This window comes from Anoplopoma fimbria, chromosome 15 (genome assembly GCF_027596085.1).
Source record: "Anoplopoma fimbria isolate UVic2021 breed Golden Eagle Sablefish chromosome 15, Afim_UVic_2022, whole genome shotgun sequence".
Taxonomy (NCBI): Eukaryota; Metazoa; Chordata; class Actinopteri; order Perciformes; family Anoplopomatidae; genus Anoplopoma; species Anoplopoma fimbria.
In genome coordinates, this window is record NC_072463.1 from 2,773,451 (window position 1) to 2,791,418 (window position 17,968).

Genomic DNA, 17,968 nt, shown 5'->3' on the forward strand with positions numbered 1-17,968 from the left:
CAGATGGTGAATGGTAAAGGAACCTGCACCTCTCTAGTTTGGTTCAGCATCTCTCCAAAAGACACTTCAAATATTAGACAAACGTTAATGCAAAACAGCTTCATGAGGTCTTGACTATGAACGACCTTTTTCCAGCGTCAGAACCTTTTCGGAGGAAAAACGGTGACCAATGGCACCTCAACACTGGCAACACACTGGCAATAGATAATACAAAATGTTGCTTTAACTTATCATTATGGAGTTAATGTTGATTGGCTGTAGAATAATGACGCTATCAGCGATTGGATGGGAGGCTTTGCTTCCGAGCAACTAGAAACTTACAAAGAAAAATTCCTTTCTATTTCTGGAACATTTTTACTAGTTTCTCAGCGATTCAGCCTCTTTTAGGTCAACATTTTAGGACAAATACAGCTGTTCCCTCTGCTTTTATGTCTTCCATCCTGTTGTCTCTCTTGTCATCTCTCTCTCTCTCTCTCTTTTGAACACAATCACTCATCTATTCAACGTACTTCATGACAACCAGAGCACATGCGTCCACTCTCATCTCTCGGTCGTCTCTCCTGCCCTTCGGGCTTCGCTAACGCTTCACGACTCTCCGTTGGCCGATTCAGACTTCCTCCTCTGCAACACGGGGGGTCAAACTAGGACAAACATACTCTATCCGATTCTCCATCATGTCTCCTGCTCGTCCTCAGCTCCACCTTGCACTTTTCCTTCACTAAAGAAACGGTGTGTTTTTATCTTACAAAGACGTCAAAGCATTGACGTTGACGCCCAGCTCCCACCTATTAATCTCAGCCTCCCCTTCCTGTCGGTCTGTCTCACTTTCTATCCTTTCACTCTCGTCTGTCTCACCCTTCCTCCTCCTCCCTTCCCTCACCTCCTGCCTCACTCATCCACTCCGCCGCGACTCCCTCTGTTAGGCTATCAGTCTCTGCCGGGCTTAGCGGCTCGTTCCTAATCAGCTTACTGCCAATGAGACTAAGCCTGAGCTGAAAAGGCGATTGAGGGAGGCAGTTTAGCCACTGGCTGACAACTGGCAATAGCTGGGGGGGATGGTGTCAATAAAACTTAGCGGGGAAGGGGAATAAAATGTAAGAAAATAGACTAATATATCTTGGGTTTTAAGAGAGAGGAGCCCGACTTGAGAGGGGAGATAGAGGGGGACAAAAGAGTATCTGAGTGTGTTTGGGCGTTAAAGCGTCCCTCCGGGTGGAAAGTCTTCAGCTTCTTAAGCCACGCTGCGGCTCTGCGAGGCCGTGAACTACCACAATGGTATCAACTCTTACGGTGTCAACATTTTCGGTCGCTGGCTGGGCTGTTTCTCCTCCTTTCTTCTCTGTGGCTAAGCCGTGGATAGAAAAACTGGGATGTTTTCCAAATGTCCCAGTTTTCACAGAGTTCCCCCTCTTCGAAATTCCAGCCCTCAGACTGTCCCCATTAGTTACAGTGCGAGGCTCGCTGGAGAACAAAGGTTTTGGCCGTTGAAAGCTGTTTGGATATATAAAAAAAAAAAAAAAAAAAAAAAAGCTGCCATCGCTGCTGAGAGCAGAGCCGGATGTCCAGAATCCAAAGAGGTTGCTCTCATTTCTCTGTGTTTCATGAGAAGTGGGTTCTTCTGAGGAGGGTGAGGGGGATTAAATATGTGAGCATCTCTCACGGATGAGCGTGGAGGCTAACGGGCCTGGTTGTAAATGTAAATGTGTTTCATTTAACATGCGACCAGCAGTGGGGTTTCTCCACAGGCCTGTGAGCCTCGGGCATAAACTGTCATGTATGGAGAAGCATGGCATGGCATCACTGGACAGATTGTGAGGCAAAATACTAAAAGTATACAAATCACTGTGGGCTGGAGCTCATGTTAACATTTGTTCTCGTTAAGCCACAACATCACGCTTTCTCTCTCCATCCCTTTAAACACATTCCTACATGTGAATGAAGAATCTGATGCCAATGTTTTGGTTTCTGTTTGTAGGTACTAACCCCACTAGCAGCTATCGAAGAAAATGGAACAACCAGGCGAAGAGAAGACAATGCTTCATGTGTTAAAGCTGCATTCTCTCTGCTGTCCATCAGGGGGCGACTCCTCTGGTTGTATAGAAGTCTATGAGAAAATGACTCTACTTCTCTCTTGATTTATTCCCTCAGTAAACATTGTAAACATGAGTTTATGGTCTCAATCTCTAGTTTCAAGTCTTCTTCAATACAGCATGATGTTCATTTAGTAAATGATGCTCCATTTAGAGTCAAACAGACCATAAAGCAGGGGATGCTTTAGGGCGGGGCTACACACTGATTGACAGGTCTCTACCAGAGACGTATACAGCGTCTCTACGTCACTCCTCCACAGTCCAGATATAGACACTATTGTTCACTGGTTGCAAAAAACCAAGATGGCCACCGCCAAAATGCCAAAATCTTGGCATCAAAACCCCAGTCCACAAACCAATGGGTGACATCAGAACAACTACGTCCACTTTTTATTTACAGTATAGAATAAATGAGACTATACTGCCGTAGTTGAGTGAGAGTTTGTAAACTGATGTTTGTAGTTTGCTGTTGTTAATTGCGCCCCAATTAACTTCAACTCGCAAAGACTTTTCTGTTTCACCGTGGAGGCATGAGAGAAAAACTAAGTCTTCTTCAAGAATTCAAGATAACAAAAGGGTGAGCTATAAAAACGGTAATTTTGTTGGTTAAGTATCCCTCTAATTAAAGATGTGAGCATTTCAAATAACCTCGACCACATGTAGGAACTCCTTCAGGCTTTAAAAAAACTGCCCAATCAGCTTTCAAAAACAAACAATTGAAGAACCCCTTAATTCCTGAAAAGCTCATGTTTTTTTGTTTTTGCAGAAACAAGCTTTTAATCTCGTCAGCAATACGAGGTCTGTTTGTCTGTCTGCTAACCTACGCCAGCGTCCAACGGCTCATTGGCCACAGTTTGCAAGGGGGGAGGGGAGGTGAGTGGAGGTGGGAGTGCTCGGGGGGGAATCAGAGGCTCACAGGGAGGGGCTGCAAACCACAGACAAATTATACGCCCTCCTCTAACACAGCGGGACTCATAACAAGGAAAAACATCCTCCTCCATCGAGCGCCAGGCAGGAAAATATGACACCAGCCGAGCAGACCGACCTCCCTTCTTCCTCCACTGCGGCTGGAGGCTTAATTCAGTTTTTCCTGTTTCTGTAAAGTTGTTTCAAAACGCTCACATGACTTTTTGACTTTACCATGACACCTGCTCTGACAGGCTGTTAAAAAACCCCAAATGGGAAGTATTTCCTTTTCCCCCCTCTCTGAGGAGAAGTGGCGGCGGCGGCAAACATCTGGCCAGAAAACTGCTGAGCTCTCCAGTTTGAGTCAGTGAGTCCGAGTTTACATTTCTGGAAAAGCCAACACAGAGGTTGCCCCCCCGTCTCCTCCTCTCTCTGAGGAGAAAAAAATGCAGTGAGGAATTCACGACTCTTTGTTTTTTTTTTCTTTCTCTAAAAAAAAAGTCTCTAAAAACAGAAGAAAGGATTAAAAAAAAAAAAAAGCTTTGAATGGGCGAAGAACAGATGAAGGAGCAGGGAAAAAAAATAACACTGGAGGGCAATTATCTGGGCTATTTCTGGAAGACTGCTTTTCCATCCTCCAGTAGGGATGGAAGGAACAGGGAGGGTCTGTTTGGCAGCTGGCTGGAGGAGGTGGAGGGAGGAGGGACTGAAGGAGGAGGAGGAGGAGGGGGGGTAGAAAAAGAATGAAGGAGAAGTGAACGGGACCATTTGAAAACTAAAAGACTGTCCAGTACAGAGTACAGCGGGGGTTTGAAAGGGCCCAGTCAGTGGGAGTGAAGGATGAAGAAACGTAAAGACGAGATAACAGAGAGACAAAGAGAGAGAAGAGCTGCAGGTTTGAGCGATGAAGGTTTGTTTTCTACAAATAAAGACATAAAGTCAAAGCTCATGCTTCAAGAAAAACGACGAATAGACAAACGCATGAAGCAGCAACGCAAAGAAATGTCTTCATCTGTTGGTTTAAAGGATAAAGACGATCCGAGTTCAAAAAGGAAATACATGAAAATGGGAGACAATGAACTGAAAAGTAGATCTGAAGAGGTGAGAGGTCACGATACGATTATAAAAACAGGAAAGTTGAGGAGATACTGGACCTCTAAGAGACAATAAACTCACTTCTCATGGTTGAAGACAAGATTCTAAAAGTTCATATGAACCTTAAAGCTGCACAACTAAATATTTTATAAGAACAATGAATCAAACGACTGGTGAATGTGAAAGGAGTTTAGAAATTTCCCCTCAACTCAACGGAGCGTTTTAGCTTCTTTCAGCTTGTTGTTTCGTTTTTTCAAGGCCACAACTTTTGGTTCATTCTCTCTGCCCTTATTGATATCGTTTGTAACAAACAAGCTCCAACGAACTCACTGTAACCAGTTAGATTATACAACTCTCAAAACGAAACATGGAGAAATAGTTATGTTTTATGCCAAAATGTATTTTAAACAAACTACCAGAAAGCTGCACCTTTCACTTATTTTACATCAAGGTTAAAGACTTCTCTTTTTGCCGCTGCCTTTTATTAAATCATTTTAATACTCTCTTCTATTTTCGATTCATGTAGTTTCATGTCCTTTTATATTGGGTTTCTTTTGCACTTTCTGTTTTGATATATTTTTTCAGTGCTTTGAATTGATTTGTTGCAGAAACGTGCTGTCTAAATAAACTTGTCTTGAGTCCAGGTGGATGTTTGTTAGTTTCCCTGGTGGTCTAGTGGTTAGGATTCGGCGCTCTCACCGCCGCGGCCCGGGTTCGATCCCCAGTCAGGGAACTACTCTTTTTGCAGATTTCCCGCTGCGGGACTAATAAAGGATTATCTTATCTTATCTTTGTGCCAAATTTGAAGAAATTCAATCCAGGAGTTTTCCTGTGAATGTGTTCACGTGAATGGAACTGATAAACGGAGAGAATGCATGTTTTTCCTTGTATTACAAGTGCTTTTTGTTGAGCAACCCTGTGCTGCAAAATGAAAATAAATCATTCTTGAACCAAATACTTTCAAACTTTTCAAATCAGCTCAGTCGACTTCCAATGTTCTTAAAGTTGTCCTAAATATTCTTTCTACAGTAAACAGCTTTTCTAGATTCTCCTGGCTACATTTGTCCTCCATGTAGTAAGTCCAGCCCAGTGATGATCAACCAAAAGAAGTCTGTAAAGCCTCAGGGTTTATGTAATCTACTGAATTAAAATGGAATGAAATCCTCTCTGACCTTTAAAAACAATAACCAGTAAAGTAAGATGTCAGCCGAAGCCAACGAGCCGTGACAGCTTTCTGCTGCTCAACCTCAAAGTCCTCTGATCAAACTTGTCTGAGTCAAGTGAGGCAAATTTGCACCGTGTTTTCGTAAAGTGCAAAACACTTGAGCAGAAAGAGATCAAGAGAAGAGATGAAAGACATGAAAAGAAAAAAAACACACCACAGAAGAAGAAAAGAAAAAAAAGGCAAAGAACTCGTTAGTTGGAAAAAGCCCAAAGCGAGAGCGGACCTGATGGTGCAGAGCGATACCACCGACCCTGAAGCTGCTGCTGAGGGCTTTTAAAGTTAGGGACACGGCGAGGATTAGAAAAGGAGGCGAGAGAATAGAGGACGGGTGGAGGAGAGAGAGAAGGAGGTCACTCTGAAATAAAGTGTGAAGAAGACGGGGACGAATTTGGAGCAGACAGAGACGGAAAGAAGATGGGAACTAAAGTGAGAGGAAATGGAGGGGAAAGAACAAGAAAGCAATAAGAGACACTGAAAGAGGAAGGTGAAGGAAAGATGGAGGAGGGGGAGGAGGTAGAGATGGAGAAAGTGATGGAAAAGAGCCAGGGCACTTTTCTAGAGTAGAAGAAATGATGGCGGCAGGATTGTTTTTTTAGGAATTGCTTTTTCCAGGTAGTCGCTTGAGGCAGACAACAGATCTTGAGATTACTGAAAAGATACAAAGACGAGACGTTTCTCTTCAAAAGACTATTTTTCTTTCGAGTTTCTGATGTGTTGACGGGCAGAAAGGAGCAGATTCAAAGAGCGAGGACATCAAAGTCGACATCGGTAACGGCGATGTTTAAAGTAGGGATGCTAGGCAGTTCCCCAAAATGATACTCGATATTCCTGCAACCAAAAACAGAAGCAGACATCCTCTAAAACTTGTCAACTTTTTAATTTTATGGTGCAGTTTGCAAAGAAAAGGCAAAAAGAGAAGAAAAGTGCTACATTTGTATGAGATAACAAACATTTCGTCTCATTTTGTTTGTTTGTTTATCATATTCTATTGATCATTTTCATAACTTGAATGTCTTATACTTATATTATAGTATGTGTTTATTGTCATACACCAACCACCGATCCACATTCCTTGTATGTTCAAACATTCTGATGAGACGGTGTTCAACAAGGACTGCAGACATCAGAACCTGATGGGCTAAAGTAAAATAATGATGGATTTTAAGGTCTTTATTTCTCATGCTATGTGAGGTCAACAGTCCTGATTAATATTCTTCTTGAGAACTAATTTGCAGCTACTAAAATCAAAAGGACTTACAAAAGAGTGCAACTCTGATTCTGAGCGTTTGAAAAGTTATGGAACATCTCATTTTAATGGTTGACGGGTTATATGTTATGAATGACGTGATGCGGAGCAGAAATACAGTTTAGTTCAATAAGGTTGAATAAACAAACGTATAAAGTTGTATGGGCTGTTAAAAGGTCTTTCAGGGGTGAATTATAGAAATACAAAAGTTAAACATAACACGGCTGACGAATTTGAGAGTCTTTAGTTCAGCTTAAAACTCAAAATGAGTCATAACTCTTTATGCCAGTGCCACAACATAAATAAATGCATTTTAGAGAGACAGAAGAAGAGAAAGTATTAAGCACAACCGACGGGGAAAACGTGCATGAGAAGAAGAGAAAGACTTAAGGCTGATCTTCGCACACGACGTTGAGCATCTACAAGAGCAAAGCCCCAGAGCGGAGAGCGCTGGGAGCAGCCTGGAGCCCGGAGGAGGAACCAGGATCAGCACAATGCCTCAGTGTAGCCCCCTCAGCCAGGCCTCCAAACAAGGCACAATGCCTGCACTGTCAGCAGCCCTTCTCCTGCACTTCCATAGGTCTCTCCCTTTTTTTTTCAATAAGCAGCACAACAACCTTTTCAGGACCCGGAGCAACGGTCTGCTCCTCCACCAACGGGCCTGAAAGAGACCATTCTGCGCTCAACGGTCGCCGTTTGAGATGTTTTTGTGTCTATTTTCTTCTTCATTCCAGCGCTACCAGCGACATGCTCTGAGAGAACGGGGTTGATTATCACCATCTTGTTGCTGGCGAGGCCGCGGGGGCATTTCTCCCCCTGCTCCTAATGGCTTGTGGGTAGAGCTACTGAAAAAAAACAAAAAACGAAGGGGTCGAAAACATTGTTGTGCATCCAACGGGACAAAAGTGCAGAGTTCAGCGATTTCTGGATAAATTGACTGCGCAAGTTTTCTTTTTACCCATTCAGGAAGAGAAATGAAAGAAAAGTGCAGAATGAATGATTCACAACAGCAACGCCGATGAATGATTCATTGACAAAAGAAGGGAATGCGTTTTTTAAAAATTCAAACGGGTCAAAACACTTCAGGAGAGAGAGTCCATTCTTAAAACAGCAGACAGGTCTTGTGCCATTGGAGCTGCTCTTCAGACGGATCAAAGCCGAAACAATGAATCTGGAGATGGTCCTTCATTCATGGAGCACGTCGGCTCTTTGAGGAGCAGATCTGCCGTCCTGGCAGCCATTAGCCAACTGGAGCGGCTGAAATCCAGCAGCCTCTCAGCTCTGTTGTCGTCCAGGTTCAGTGGATGCTGCTTGCAAACTAAATATTGGGGTCAAACTATGAGTCAAGACACAACGCCGTTTAAAAGTTTGTAATCTTCTGCCACAAAGATTTATTGTATCTGAAAGGACTCTTTATGTTTGAATGGTCTTTCATACTTTTAGCTTCTTTGCTATGTTGATAGCTTGAACAATGATGTTCATTGAGAACAAAGTGCTTCACAATGCGTCAACCAGACTGACTACTGAAAGAGATAAAGGTCCCTCTGAGCTATAGTTGAATAAGGATAAGAATAAATCATCAGTCATTGATAAGTGTTTCACAATAAAGCAGCCGATAACAAGCAGGAATTCAAATGATACGTGTTGCTCAAGCTTCCTTTCTAATAGAAATAGAAGGTTATCACTGTTGGAACTTCAGCTGAACAAATCACAGTTTAAACCTCTCTAACTGACGCTTTTCTGGACTGGAAAACAAAGTCAACATCCAAGTGATCGCCACTTAATGCAACTTTCCGGGGACAAACAATTCTTGTCATTATCAATCAAAGATACAGTTTGAAGGATTTGGTATCATCTAGCAGTGCAGTTGAAGACTGAACCTAACTGAAAACACATCCGCTTGTCCATTCTGGGCTTCTGTAGAAACATGGCAGAGCAACAAGAACAACACTCCATGAAGAGGACCTGCTCTCTATGTAGATATGAACGGCTCATTCTAAGCCATCGAAAACACAACAAATCTTAGTTTCAGGTGATTATGCACTAATGAAAACATAGTTAAAAATATTATATTCCATTTCTGCTAATAAGTGCCCTGAAATGCTACACACTGGCCCTTTAATCTGCCAATTATTAATCGTTTAGTCTATAAAATGTCCGAAAAAGCAGGTTGAAAACAGCATTTTCTGCCATGGAAGTTTGAATCAGTTATTTTTCTTTTGGGGTTAAAACGATCTCAAACGTTTCATTTGTCTAAATTATCCTTTTTTAAGCTTTGTTTTTAGAGACCTTAGTCTGAATAACATCAATATTAAAGCCGATTCCAAACCTTTGAGCAGCCGTGTCTGTTTTTGATTGGCTAATCTTTATTGGTCCATAAAGTTTCAAGGATGAAAAAGGTCTAAGGTGACATCAAATGGTTTGGTTTAGTGTAAAGATGAGGAGAAAGTGGAACTCGTTTGTTTGATGCAATGGATCTCTCCATTAATGAAAAACATGGCAGATTTTCTACTTAAAAATAGTGCAGCTCCAGAATGATCCATTGTGTCAGAGACATTGAGGATCCCCTTCAAAATAAAAGTGTTTCATTCAGTCGTCCGAGCTCTCACGTTACTGTCCGTCCTTGAACGTTGTTACGAGGGTGAATAAGACACTTGAGCAGCAGGATGCAGATTAAAGCCTCATCAGACAGACACTCTGCTGAAGTGTCCTCGAGCAAGACACCGTGTCACCCTGCCAGCTTCACCGGGCCGAGGCCGAGCCCCCACCTCCCTGTGGAGGGGCGTGAACACGAAAAGGCAATTTCCTCCAGGACAATCAATAAAGCATCACATTACCACCTTCTAAACGGGAAGTGCTGTAATGTGTCATAATGTGTGTCATCAATCATCTTGTCAGAGGAAGAGTGTGATTTTTATCCCCCGAGATGAAGGATCTCTGTTGGTTTACGTCCAAATTATCTCTATTTCTTTTTCTCAGTTTTTTTTTTTTCCTTTTCAATTTCTGTTCAGGGTTTTTTCTTTTTGTAACTTTTTCTTTTTTTGTATATATTTATCAATTTTCTTCTGTGAGGTTTTCTGTGTCATGTTGTATTTTCCTCATGTTTAAAGTGACAAGGAGGAACTTTCAATTTGTGTTTTGAGTTTCTGACGCTTATTTTTTCCCATTTTTTTTTTTTAAGTTTATTCCGTTATTGTTTTTCAGTATTCATATACAATTTATTTTGAAAATCTTTTTAGATTTTTGGATCTTTCAGGATTTGTAGTATCTATGAGTATTTGTTTTATTTTCCACCTTTCAAGAATATTTCTATTTGTCTGCTCTATCTTTCTGTTGTTTTCTGTCTGTGTTTTTCTTATTTTTTGTTCCTATTTCACTGTTTTTTATTTTCTACTCCCTCTGTGTTTCAGCTATCTGTAATAACATTAACTTCCGAAGAATTGTTGGCTGGTTGAAAGGTTAATAATGGAAAAATCACACCAGTGGTGGATCGAGGCGCTTGGGGTTAAGTGTCTTGCTCAAGGACACGTGGACAAGAGGAGCCAAATACATCATCATCAGCACAACTTTTTTGATGAACATTTTAGTTAAGAGAAAATACTTGAAGATTTTCCATTAAAGTGAATTCCATGTTTCTCATTTAACTGTTTTCAACTCTATTTGAACACAAACAAAGTGCGGCCTCAATTCCAAATATCAAAAATGTGTTTGTTCTTTTGTTTTAATCCGTTTACTTCACACTGTGAAGAGCCGAGTGATGGACCTATTTAGATAAAGAGCATTTTACAGTATAAATACATTTTATTTGACAAGTGAAACTAGTGCTAAAAAGACTCCCAAACTGCAATAAAGGAGAAATAAAATATAAAAAAAATAAGCTTACTTATCAATCTCCTCAGTGGGTCTGAGACCACATACAGTGAATTATCACAGGGCTCAGGACAGGGTTTACGGAGGTCTAGCAAACTGCAACCAGATGACTAACCACGATGGAGAATGGAGGGGTGGGGGGTGGGGGTCCCTTAATCACTAAACAGCTGCCTCTACAGGACTCCTATAAAGCTTCAAGATGGTCCCTGAATCCAACATTAACTGAGGGGGCTTTAAAAACAGAACCATAGGAAACCAATTTCCACCTATGCCAAACAAACTGCAAGAAAAAAACAAAAACTTCGGCTATTCTCCTCGCTGCAGAAAACCCATTAAAGTGGTCTGAAAGGCTCGCTGTGGATCAGGACTGTGAATGCATGTCGTGAGAGGAGGTGTTGGTGGGGAGCAACAGCCAGAGACAAATCCTGGCAGAGACAGTGGAAGGAGAAGAGAAAATCCCACAAGAGTTGAGAGAAGCCAAAAAAATAATAAAAAAACCCCAAAACAAACCCCCGAGCATCTGTCCTCCTGTCGCAGGTGATTATCCTGGGCGACAGAAGAAGTGCCGCCTCATCGTTACGGAAAACACCCCCAAAGAAATGAATGTTTGACCCCCGAGTGGCAGACGAGGAACGGCTGGTGTCGCATCAGACACGAGCAAACACTCTCCGTCCACCTCGCCTCCATTCAGTCAAACATCTGCTGTTTGCACTGAGGATTATTCACCGGTTTGAAGGACCGAGCAAACCTAATTAAATATGGATTCATCTACTCTAGGTGTTGTTTGTGTGTATAGGGAGAATGCTGGTGGTTGACATTACAGGTAAAAGTGTTAACAAGAGGAGAGAGCAGAGTAATTATCTGATTAAATGCTCAAATATTTAACATAAAGGGCTTTTTGAAGATGACAGCACAACAGCTGTCATCTTTGTGAGGTGGTGTTTACTCAACATACATCAGAAAAAGAGAGGGATGAATGTACAAACTGAAAATTTGTATTTAGAAAGTGGATTTGTTCTTAAAAGGGAACTCAACATTACAGGTGAATTTGATTGTACAAGTGTATTTTCCCCTTTAATAACAGGATGAATTCATGGTTTAAGAATCTTATTTAAAAACTCTTACTTTTTGTAATATGGACTTCATGTCCTCAGCAACATGAGCTAATTGATTGATTTAAACGGTTATTAGTCAAAGCCTATCGTAATTTCCCAACGCAGCAGAAGACGAATATAATGTTAAGTGGGGCAACTAATTATTCATTTAATCAATCATTTAGGCTATAAAATGTCAAAAACTAGTAAAAGAAAGACCCAAAGCAAGAGTCCAGAAGCCAATGTGCTGGATACGTTCAACCAAAAGTCAAAACCAGAGACTGAATATAAGAAATGGACAAAGTCACTGTGACGTAACCCGTTGGTTTGTCGACTGCGGTTTTAAAGTTGCCATCTTGGTTTTTAGCCACCACCATCTTGGTTTTTAGCCACCACCATTATGGTTTTTGGCCACCACCATCTTGGTTTTTAGCCACCACCATCTTGGTTTTTGGCCACCACCTTCATGGTTTTTAGCCACCACCATCTTGGTTTTTGGCCACCACCATCATGGTTTTTGGCCACCACCATCTTGGTTTTAAGCCACCACCATCATGGTTTTTGGCCACCACCATCATGGTTTTTAGCCACCACCATCTTGGTTTTTGGCCACCACCATCATGGTTTTTAGCCACCACCATCTTGGTTTTTGGCCACCACCATCATGGTTTTTAGCCACCACCATCATGGTTTTTGGCCACCACCATCTTGGTTTTTGGCCACCACCATCTTGGTTTTTAGCCACCACCATCTTGGTTTTTAGCCACCACCATCTTGGTTTTTGGCCACCACCATCTTGGTTTTTGGCCACCACCATCTTGGTTTTTGCCCGCTGCCATCTTGGATTCTGGCCGTCGCTTTAAGCTTTGATATCACTAGCCCACATCCACACACACACATCACACTGTTAAAATGTCAGCAGGCTACAACACTAAGTGCGGTGATTGTCTTCTTTATTTCTTCATTCCTCATATCCCAGAATGACTTCTGGATCCTCCAAGAAACAGTGTGAACCTGTTTTTGTATGCATCTCCTGGTCAATTGAAGCCAAAATGCTGTTTTTACAGAAATTTGAATCGACTGTTATTCTGGTTTTGATAAACCGGAATAATTCTGGTGGTTTAATCTAAAGAAACCAGGTACAAACACCTGATCAAACCCGACTGAGAAGAAGTATAAAAACATGCCGTCCACCAACCTTTTTCCCAGGCTGCTGAGCGGCGTGCTGAGGCTGAGCGGAGCCGGAGGAGGTTTGCGGTTGCGTCCCGTCAGTTTGGCGGCCGACGGCTCCTTTTTCGGGGACTCGGTCTTGCGAGCCGGACTGGCCCCGGGCTTGATGTTGAGGTCCTTCAGGACGTCGTAGTTGATCTTGGTGGAGATCTTCTTCTGCTCCAGCATCTTCCCGATGGCCTCGTCAGCGGTGTTGGCTCGGATTGGAGGGTACTTCTTTGTGGGTCCTCTGGGCTGTCGGGGAAAAAGGGAAGAATCGTTATCATATTGAGCAAAAACATGAGATTTCATTGGAGATTTTTATCCTTTTTAGAAGCCAGACATCACATATAAATTGAGTTCTCAAGTCCATGGTTCATTTTATAGCTTCTGGCCAATCCTGGAGGGGAGGTGAGCTCTACTGCTGAAGAAATATCATAATGACCTTTGATAGAAAACAGGTGTAATATCTTTCAAAGAAAAGGAAACTTCAGAACTACTGATACAATTTATTCCATGAGCTGACATTGTCTTCTGTTTGACCTGATGTTGGCGCTGGATGAAAAGTCAGAGGTTTAAGGTTATTAGAATTCATCTATGGGGTACTTATTGTATTCGTATACTGCACTTATCCTATTCGTAGTAGTTTGTAACACTTATTGTATTCGTATTAGTCTGTTGCAATTATTGTTTTCGTAGTAATTTGCCTCTGCACTATACTTTTGCTCTGGTTTATGCTTTAAGATGATTGTTTAAGAAAGGAGATGCACTTATGACTTCTGGTGACTAGTAGTTCTCTTGAATACCTATGTTGAATACACTTCCTGTAAGTCGCTTTGGATAAAAGCGTCTGCTAAATGACTGTAATGTAATGTAATGTAATGTACTTGTCATTAGCTGTTATTTCTACTTTTGTGCAAGTTACTTGAGATAAATGCAAAAAGTCCTTGTATATTTGAACATACTTGGCCAATAAAGGTGATTCAGATTTTTGTCTTCTTTCACAACCAGCCAAACACTCTTGCTGTGACACATTTCAAAAACAAATCAAGACCTTGTAGTCGATCTAACTTTTTCTAAATTGACTCAAATTCCACACGGCAGACGAGGGTCAAAGGCTATCTGGACATATTTGCTCTTCCTATTAGACCAATTAGGTCGCAGATGGGACAGATTTTTCCAGAGAAACATCATCTGCAAGCAAACGTAGAGCTGAACACATTTCTGTAATCAGCCATTTATCTCAATTAAGATCCACAGATTGGGGTTATCACCCACATTCAGATATTCCACATTCACCTTGACCTCACATCAAATCACCGCTTCAGATCAGATGATTTTTCTCTCTACTGAAAACAAACTTTAGAAAACACATTTCACGCAACAACGGCGCGGTTTGAAATTGCAGAACGTTTTTAGATTTTCGCCAATTGAACTTTAAGTCCCGCGCTGACAGTGAATAGATCCCTTCATAACAGCAGCTAATCAACTCGGCATGTTGAGTGCTGGAAACCACACAAAGATGCTCGCTTTGTCATCCACACACGTAACGCGATCGTCCTCCATCTTTATTCATGCATTCACTGGTCTGTCGGTGAAATGACGGAGCTGGATCAGTGCTGTCAGGAGGCTGCGTGTCTCATTAGATCTCTCTGTTCCACTGCGGTTAATCCAGCCAGTTAAAACCAGTGAACAGATGTTGGCTCTAACAAAGGGCCTGTGCCAAAACCAGTAATGGGATATGAGAGGGAACCAGTTTGACAAGGACTCACTGTGTCCAGTCTATCTCATTATCTGTCTGCCTCACTCTAGGTCTGTCTCACTGTGTGCCTCTGACTAAATAGGCGTCTGTCTGCTCACGTGGTGGACGTCATGAATCTCTGACGACTTGCAGATTTTCTTACTTTTGGCATCAATGAAGCAAATCCTCAGCTGACAAAAAACTAATTATGATCCATCTATGAAGCGTTTCAATCATATATTTTAAAGAAAATAAACAAAGACACTCTGGTTGCGGCTTGGCAAAAGTGAGGAACTGCTGTTTTTCTCTGTTTTAGATATAGAGATATAGATAGAGAGATAGAGACAGAGAGATAGAGAGATAAATATAACATTGCAATTTGCATATATTTTGCATATCTTTCGCACATAACAATATGAAGACATCACCTTGAGTTCTAGGGGGATTGTGACGGGCATGTTTTACAGTTTTCTGACATCGTGTAGGAAAACAATGGACATAGTGATCAATAATGAAAGTAAACTTTAGTCCAGACCCTGGAGGCGTTCTTTCAGAGTAGATTAAAGCCTGACTGATCAATCGTGATGAGTCGGCTGGATCTTAATCCCTGTAGATTACCTATAGGTCAGGTGTATTAAAAACAAAGTGCTGGTAGCACAAAGAGTAAAAATCAAATGTGTCATCTTAAAATAAACATGAAAATATCTGGTTCTTGTAGCCATAGGGGTTCAGGATGCTGACAGAGTTAATGTGAAGGTCCTGGTTTGAGTTCGGCAATTATCTTTATTGCATTTCATCAAACAATGACCACCATCATGGTTTTTAGCCACCACCATCATGGTTTTTAGCCACCACCATCATGGTTTTTAGCCACCACCATCATGGTTTTTAGCCACCACCATCTTGGTTTTTAGCCACCACCATCATGGTTTTTAGCTACCACCATCATGGTTTTTAGCTACAACCGTCTTGGTTTTTAGCCAACACCATCTTGGTTTTTGGCCACTTCCAACAGTTTTTAAGATATTTCAGTCTGGACCAAAGGGGTGGAGTCATGCTGCTAGCGTGGTTCATAATGGTGTTAATGGTAAAGTCTATAACTCAACAGTTACAACTATAATAAGTTTACAGTTTGCTGTGTATTTGACCTCAGTAACATCTATTCTTCCTTAGGAGCAACACAAACTGAGAAATAATACAACAATACTTTGATTTTTAACAATCATCAAGCCAAATTCTACTTATGTGTAATGTACTTGGCAATAAACCATTTCTCATTCTGACAAGATAATTATTTTTTTAAAGATCACTTTCCATGAGGATAATATCTGAAAAGATATTTGACAGATTTTTCATTTAAGTTTCATTTTTAATTTTTTAAATCAGTGGTTCCCAACCGAAAGAGACAGGAGATAAATCTGAGGGTTCACGAGATGATTAATGGAGCAGGAGAGAAGAATTAAAATGAAAGTTCTCCTCCACAAATGCTTTTGTACTTGTAGTTGTGGCTCTTCTGGCCTCCAACATTTACTCAAACGACACAATCTATTCAGTCAGTCTCATGTTGTCTCTCAAAATTCCGTGATTTTTTGATAAACTGAAGCATTAATCATTTCTTTATGGGTTGAGAAAATCTCCTCACCTTTAAGAAGACAAAATGAAAAAATAAAAAACAACAACAACAAAAGGCTGATTTTAGGGCTGAAAGGTTGACCTTTTGGAGAAGAATGCATAAGTCGTGAGGCACAAAAAGAGATTCACTGGTTTGGATTCAGAAATAAAATGAGTAGACTAAGAACGTGTTTTGGTGAGGACTGTGATGTGTGGAAAAAAAATGGTTTTATGAATCCCTTTACCTTCCTTTCTTTGTAGATCCCCAGCTCCTTCTCCTTTGCTATCTTTGCCTCCTTCGCTGAAAGCAGAAAGCAGAAACATAAAAACCCAGAGATAACAGCATCAACACGACACAGCGGGAAATTACCACAGGACTCCAACACTGTAGGTTCAGATGGAGGTTTTAACTGGCTCATCAAATACTGAGAGAGAGGAAGGTGCATTTTGGGACAACTGAGGCAAAAAAAAAAAAAAAAAAAAAAAAAAAAGTACCTTTCTGTTCTTTGAGGTAGTCGGAGTTTTCTGCCATCCACAGCGCCGTCTTCACCTGGATCTCATTGTCACTCAGCAGATACTGCAGCGAGGAAGAGGGAACGTTCAAGAGAAGAACAATCACATCAGTGGGTTTTTTCATGTTTAAGGACAAAGAAGTCTTTCCACTGCATGTACATGTGCCATAATGCAATCCATTACAACGTGCAGCCTTTTATTAAGATGCGTCCGTTGCTCCTTTATCATAATGTTAAATGTATGTATTTAATATATGAAATATTTTGTTTTATTAACAAGTGAATAGACACATTTCTGATGTATGTCACACACACTGATGAGTTTATATTCTTGTGATGTAAATCAGTTAAAGCTTAAATTCACCGAATGCAACATTTAAAAAAAAACAACACATAACACAAATGTCTAAGTCTTGAAGGTCAATTCAAAGTCAGATTCTTTAGTATGCAGTGTGAGTACTATATTTCAATGTGCATGAAGTAGCATTGTATAGAAATGAAGTTGAAGTCATTGTGGGCTTATTTTGACACTTTAAAAAAGACACTTTCAGTTTACTAACCGTAGCTTTGGAGATCATTCCTACTGGTTATGAAAACGCTTTACAGATTGTCTAAAACACTTGATAGAAGATGAAACTGAAAGTGAGAACACCTGATTGTTTTCAACAACTGTGTGTTTAACAACTACAACAAGTAGTTTTCAGACACATTTTGTAAACATTTGATGAGATTTCAGATTTACTTTTTTATAATTTGTTGGTTTTAATTTGCTACTTTTTCTGAATCACTTTGTCAGCTGTATTTTTAAATGTGCTTTATAGATCAAGAGTTTTTTTTCCTTTATTCAATGAGTGCACGATTTTAAACTAAAAGAGAACAAATATTGAAAATGTCCATTTTATCCTTCATGATCAAACTTTTTAACCAAACATCACAAAAATCAGTTTTAATGTTTGCACGTTCTGTTATCAAACAGAAACCAACAACATTAACATTGTAAAATCATCACAATAAGAGTTCAAATCAGGAAAAATTTGATTTTTCATTTAGGTCTTTGAAAGCATCTTCAGGAAATAGAATCTAGCTCAACAGGAAGTAGAAGACTTCAGGAGTGGATGTCATTTAGCATCAGGTACGTACCAGCTCTATCTCACTGTCATCGATCCCGCTCAGGTCCAGCTCCCCGCCCTCAGCATCACCATCTGTCAACAACACCAAAAATTTAAAAAAAAAAATCACAACGGACACTTTTAGAACATTTGCTCCAACGCACGTTTTCACTGCAACTTCATCGTCCCAGAGGGGAACAAAACAGGAAACAGCAGCTGGTGGAAAACAAAACACAAACATCCTGCTGCTTCCTCGTGGA

General features: G+C 40.8%; 1 protein-coding gene and 1 non-coding gene across 2 annotated transcripts in view; one reads left to right on the plus strand and one right to left on the minus strand.

Annotated features, from left to right (window-relative positions):
• LOC129103136 (transcription factor IIIB 90 kDa subunit-like) overlaps positions 1-17,968 on the minus strand; it is a 107,613-nt gene that overhangs the window by 25,717 nt on the left and 63,928 nt on the right. The window contains 4 exon segments of the mRNA XM_054613435.1: positions 12,725-12,990; positions 16,333-16,388; positions 16,583-16,664; positions 17,740-17,801. Coding sequence (XP_054469410.1) covers positions 12,725-12,990; positions 16,333-16,388; positions 16,583-16,664; positions 17,740-17,801 — 466 coding nt within the window.
• trnae-cuc (transfer RNA glutamic acid (anticodon CUC)) lies at positions 4,753-4,824 on the plus strand. The gene has a single exon. It is a non-coding gene; the product is annotated as a tRNA-Glu (tRNA).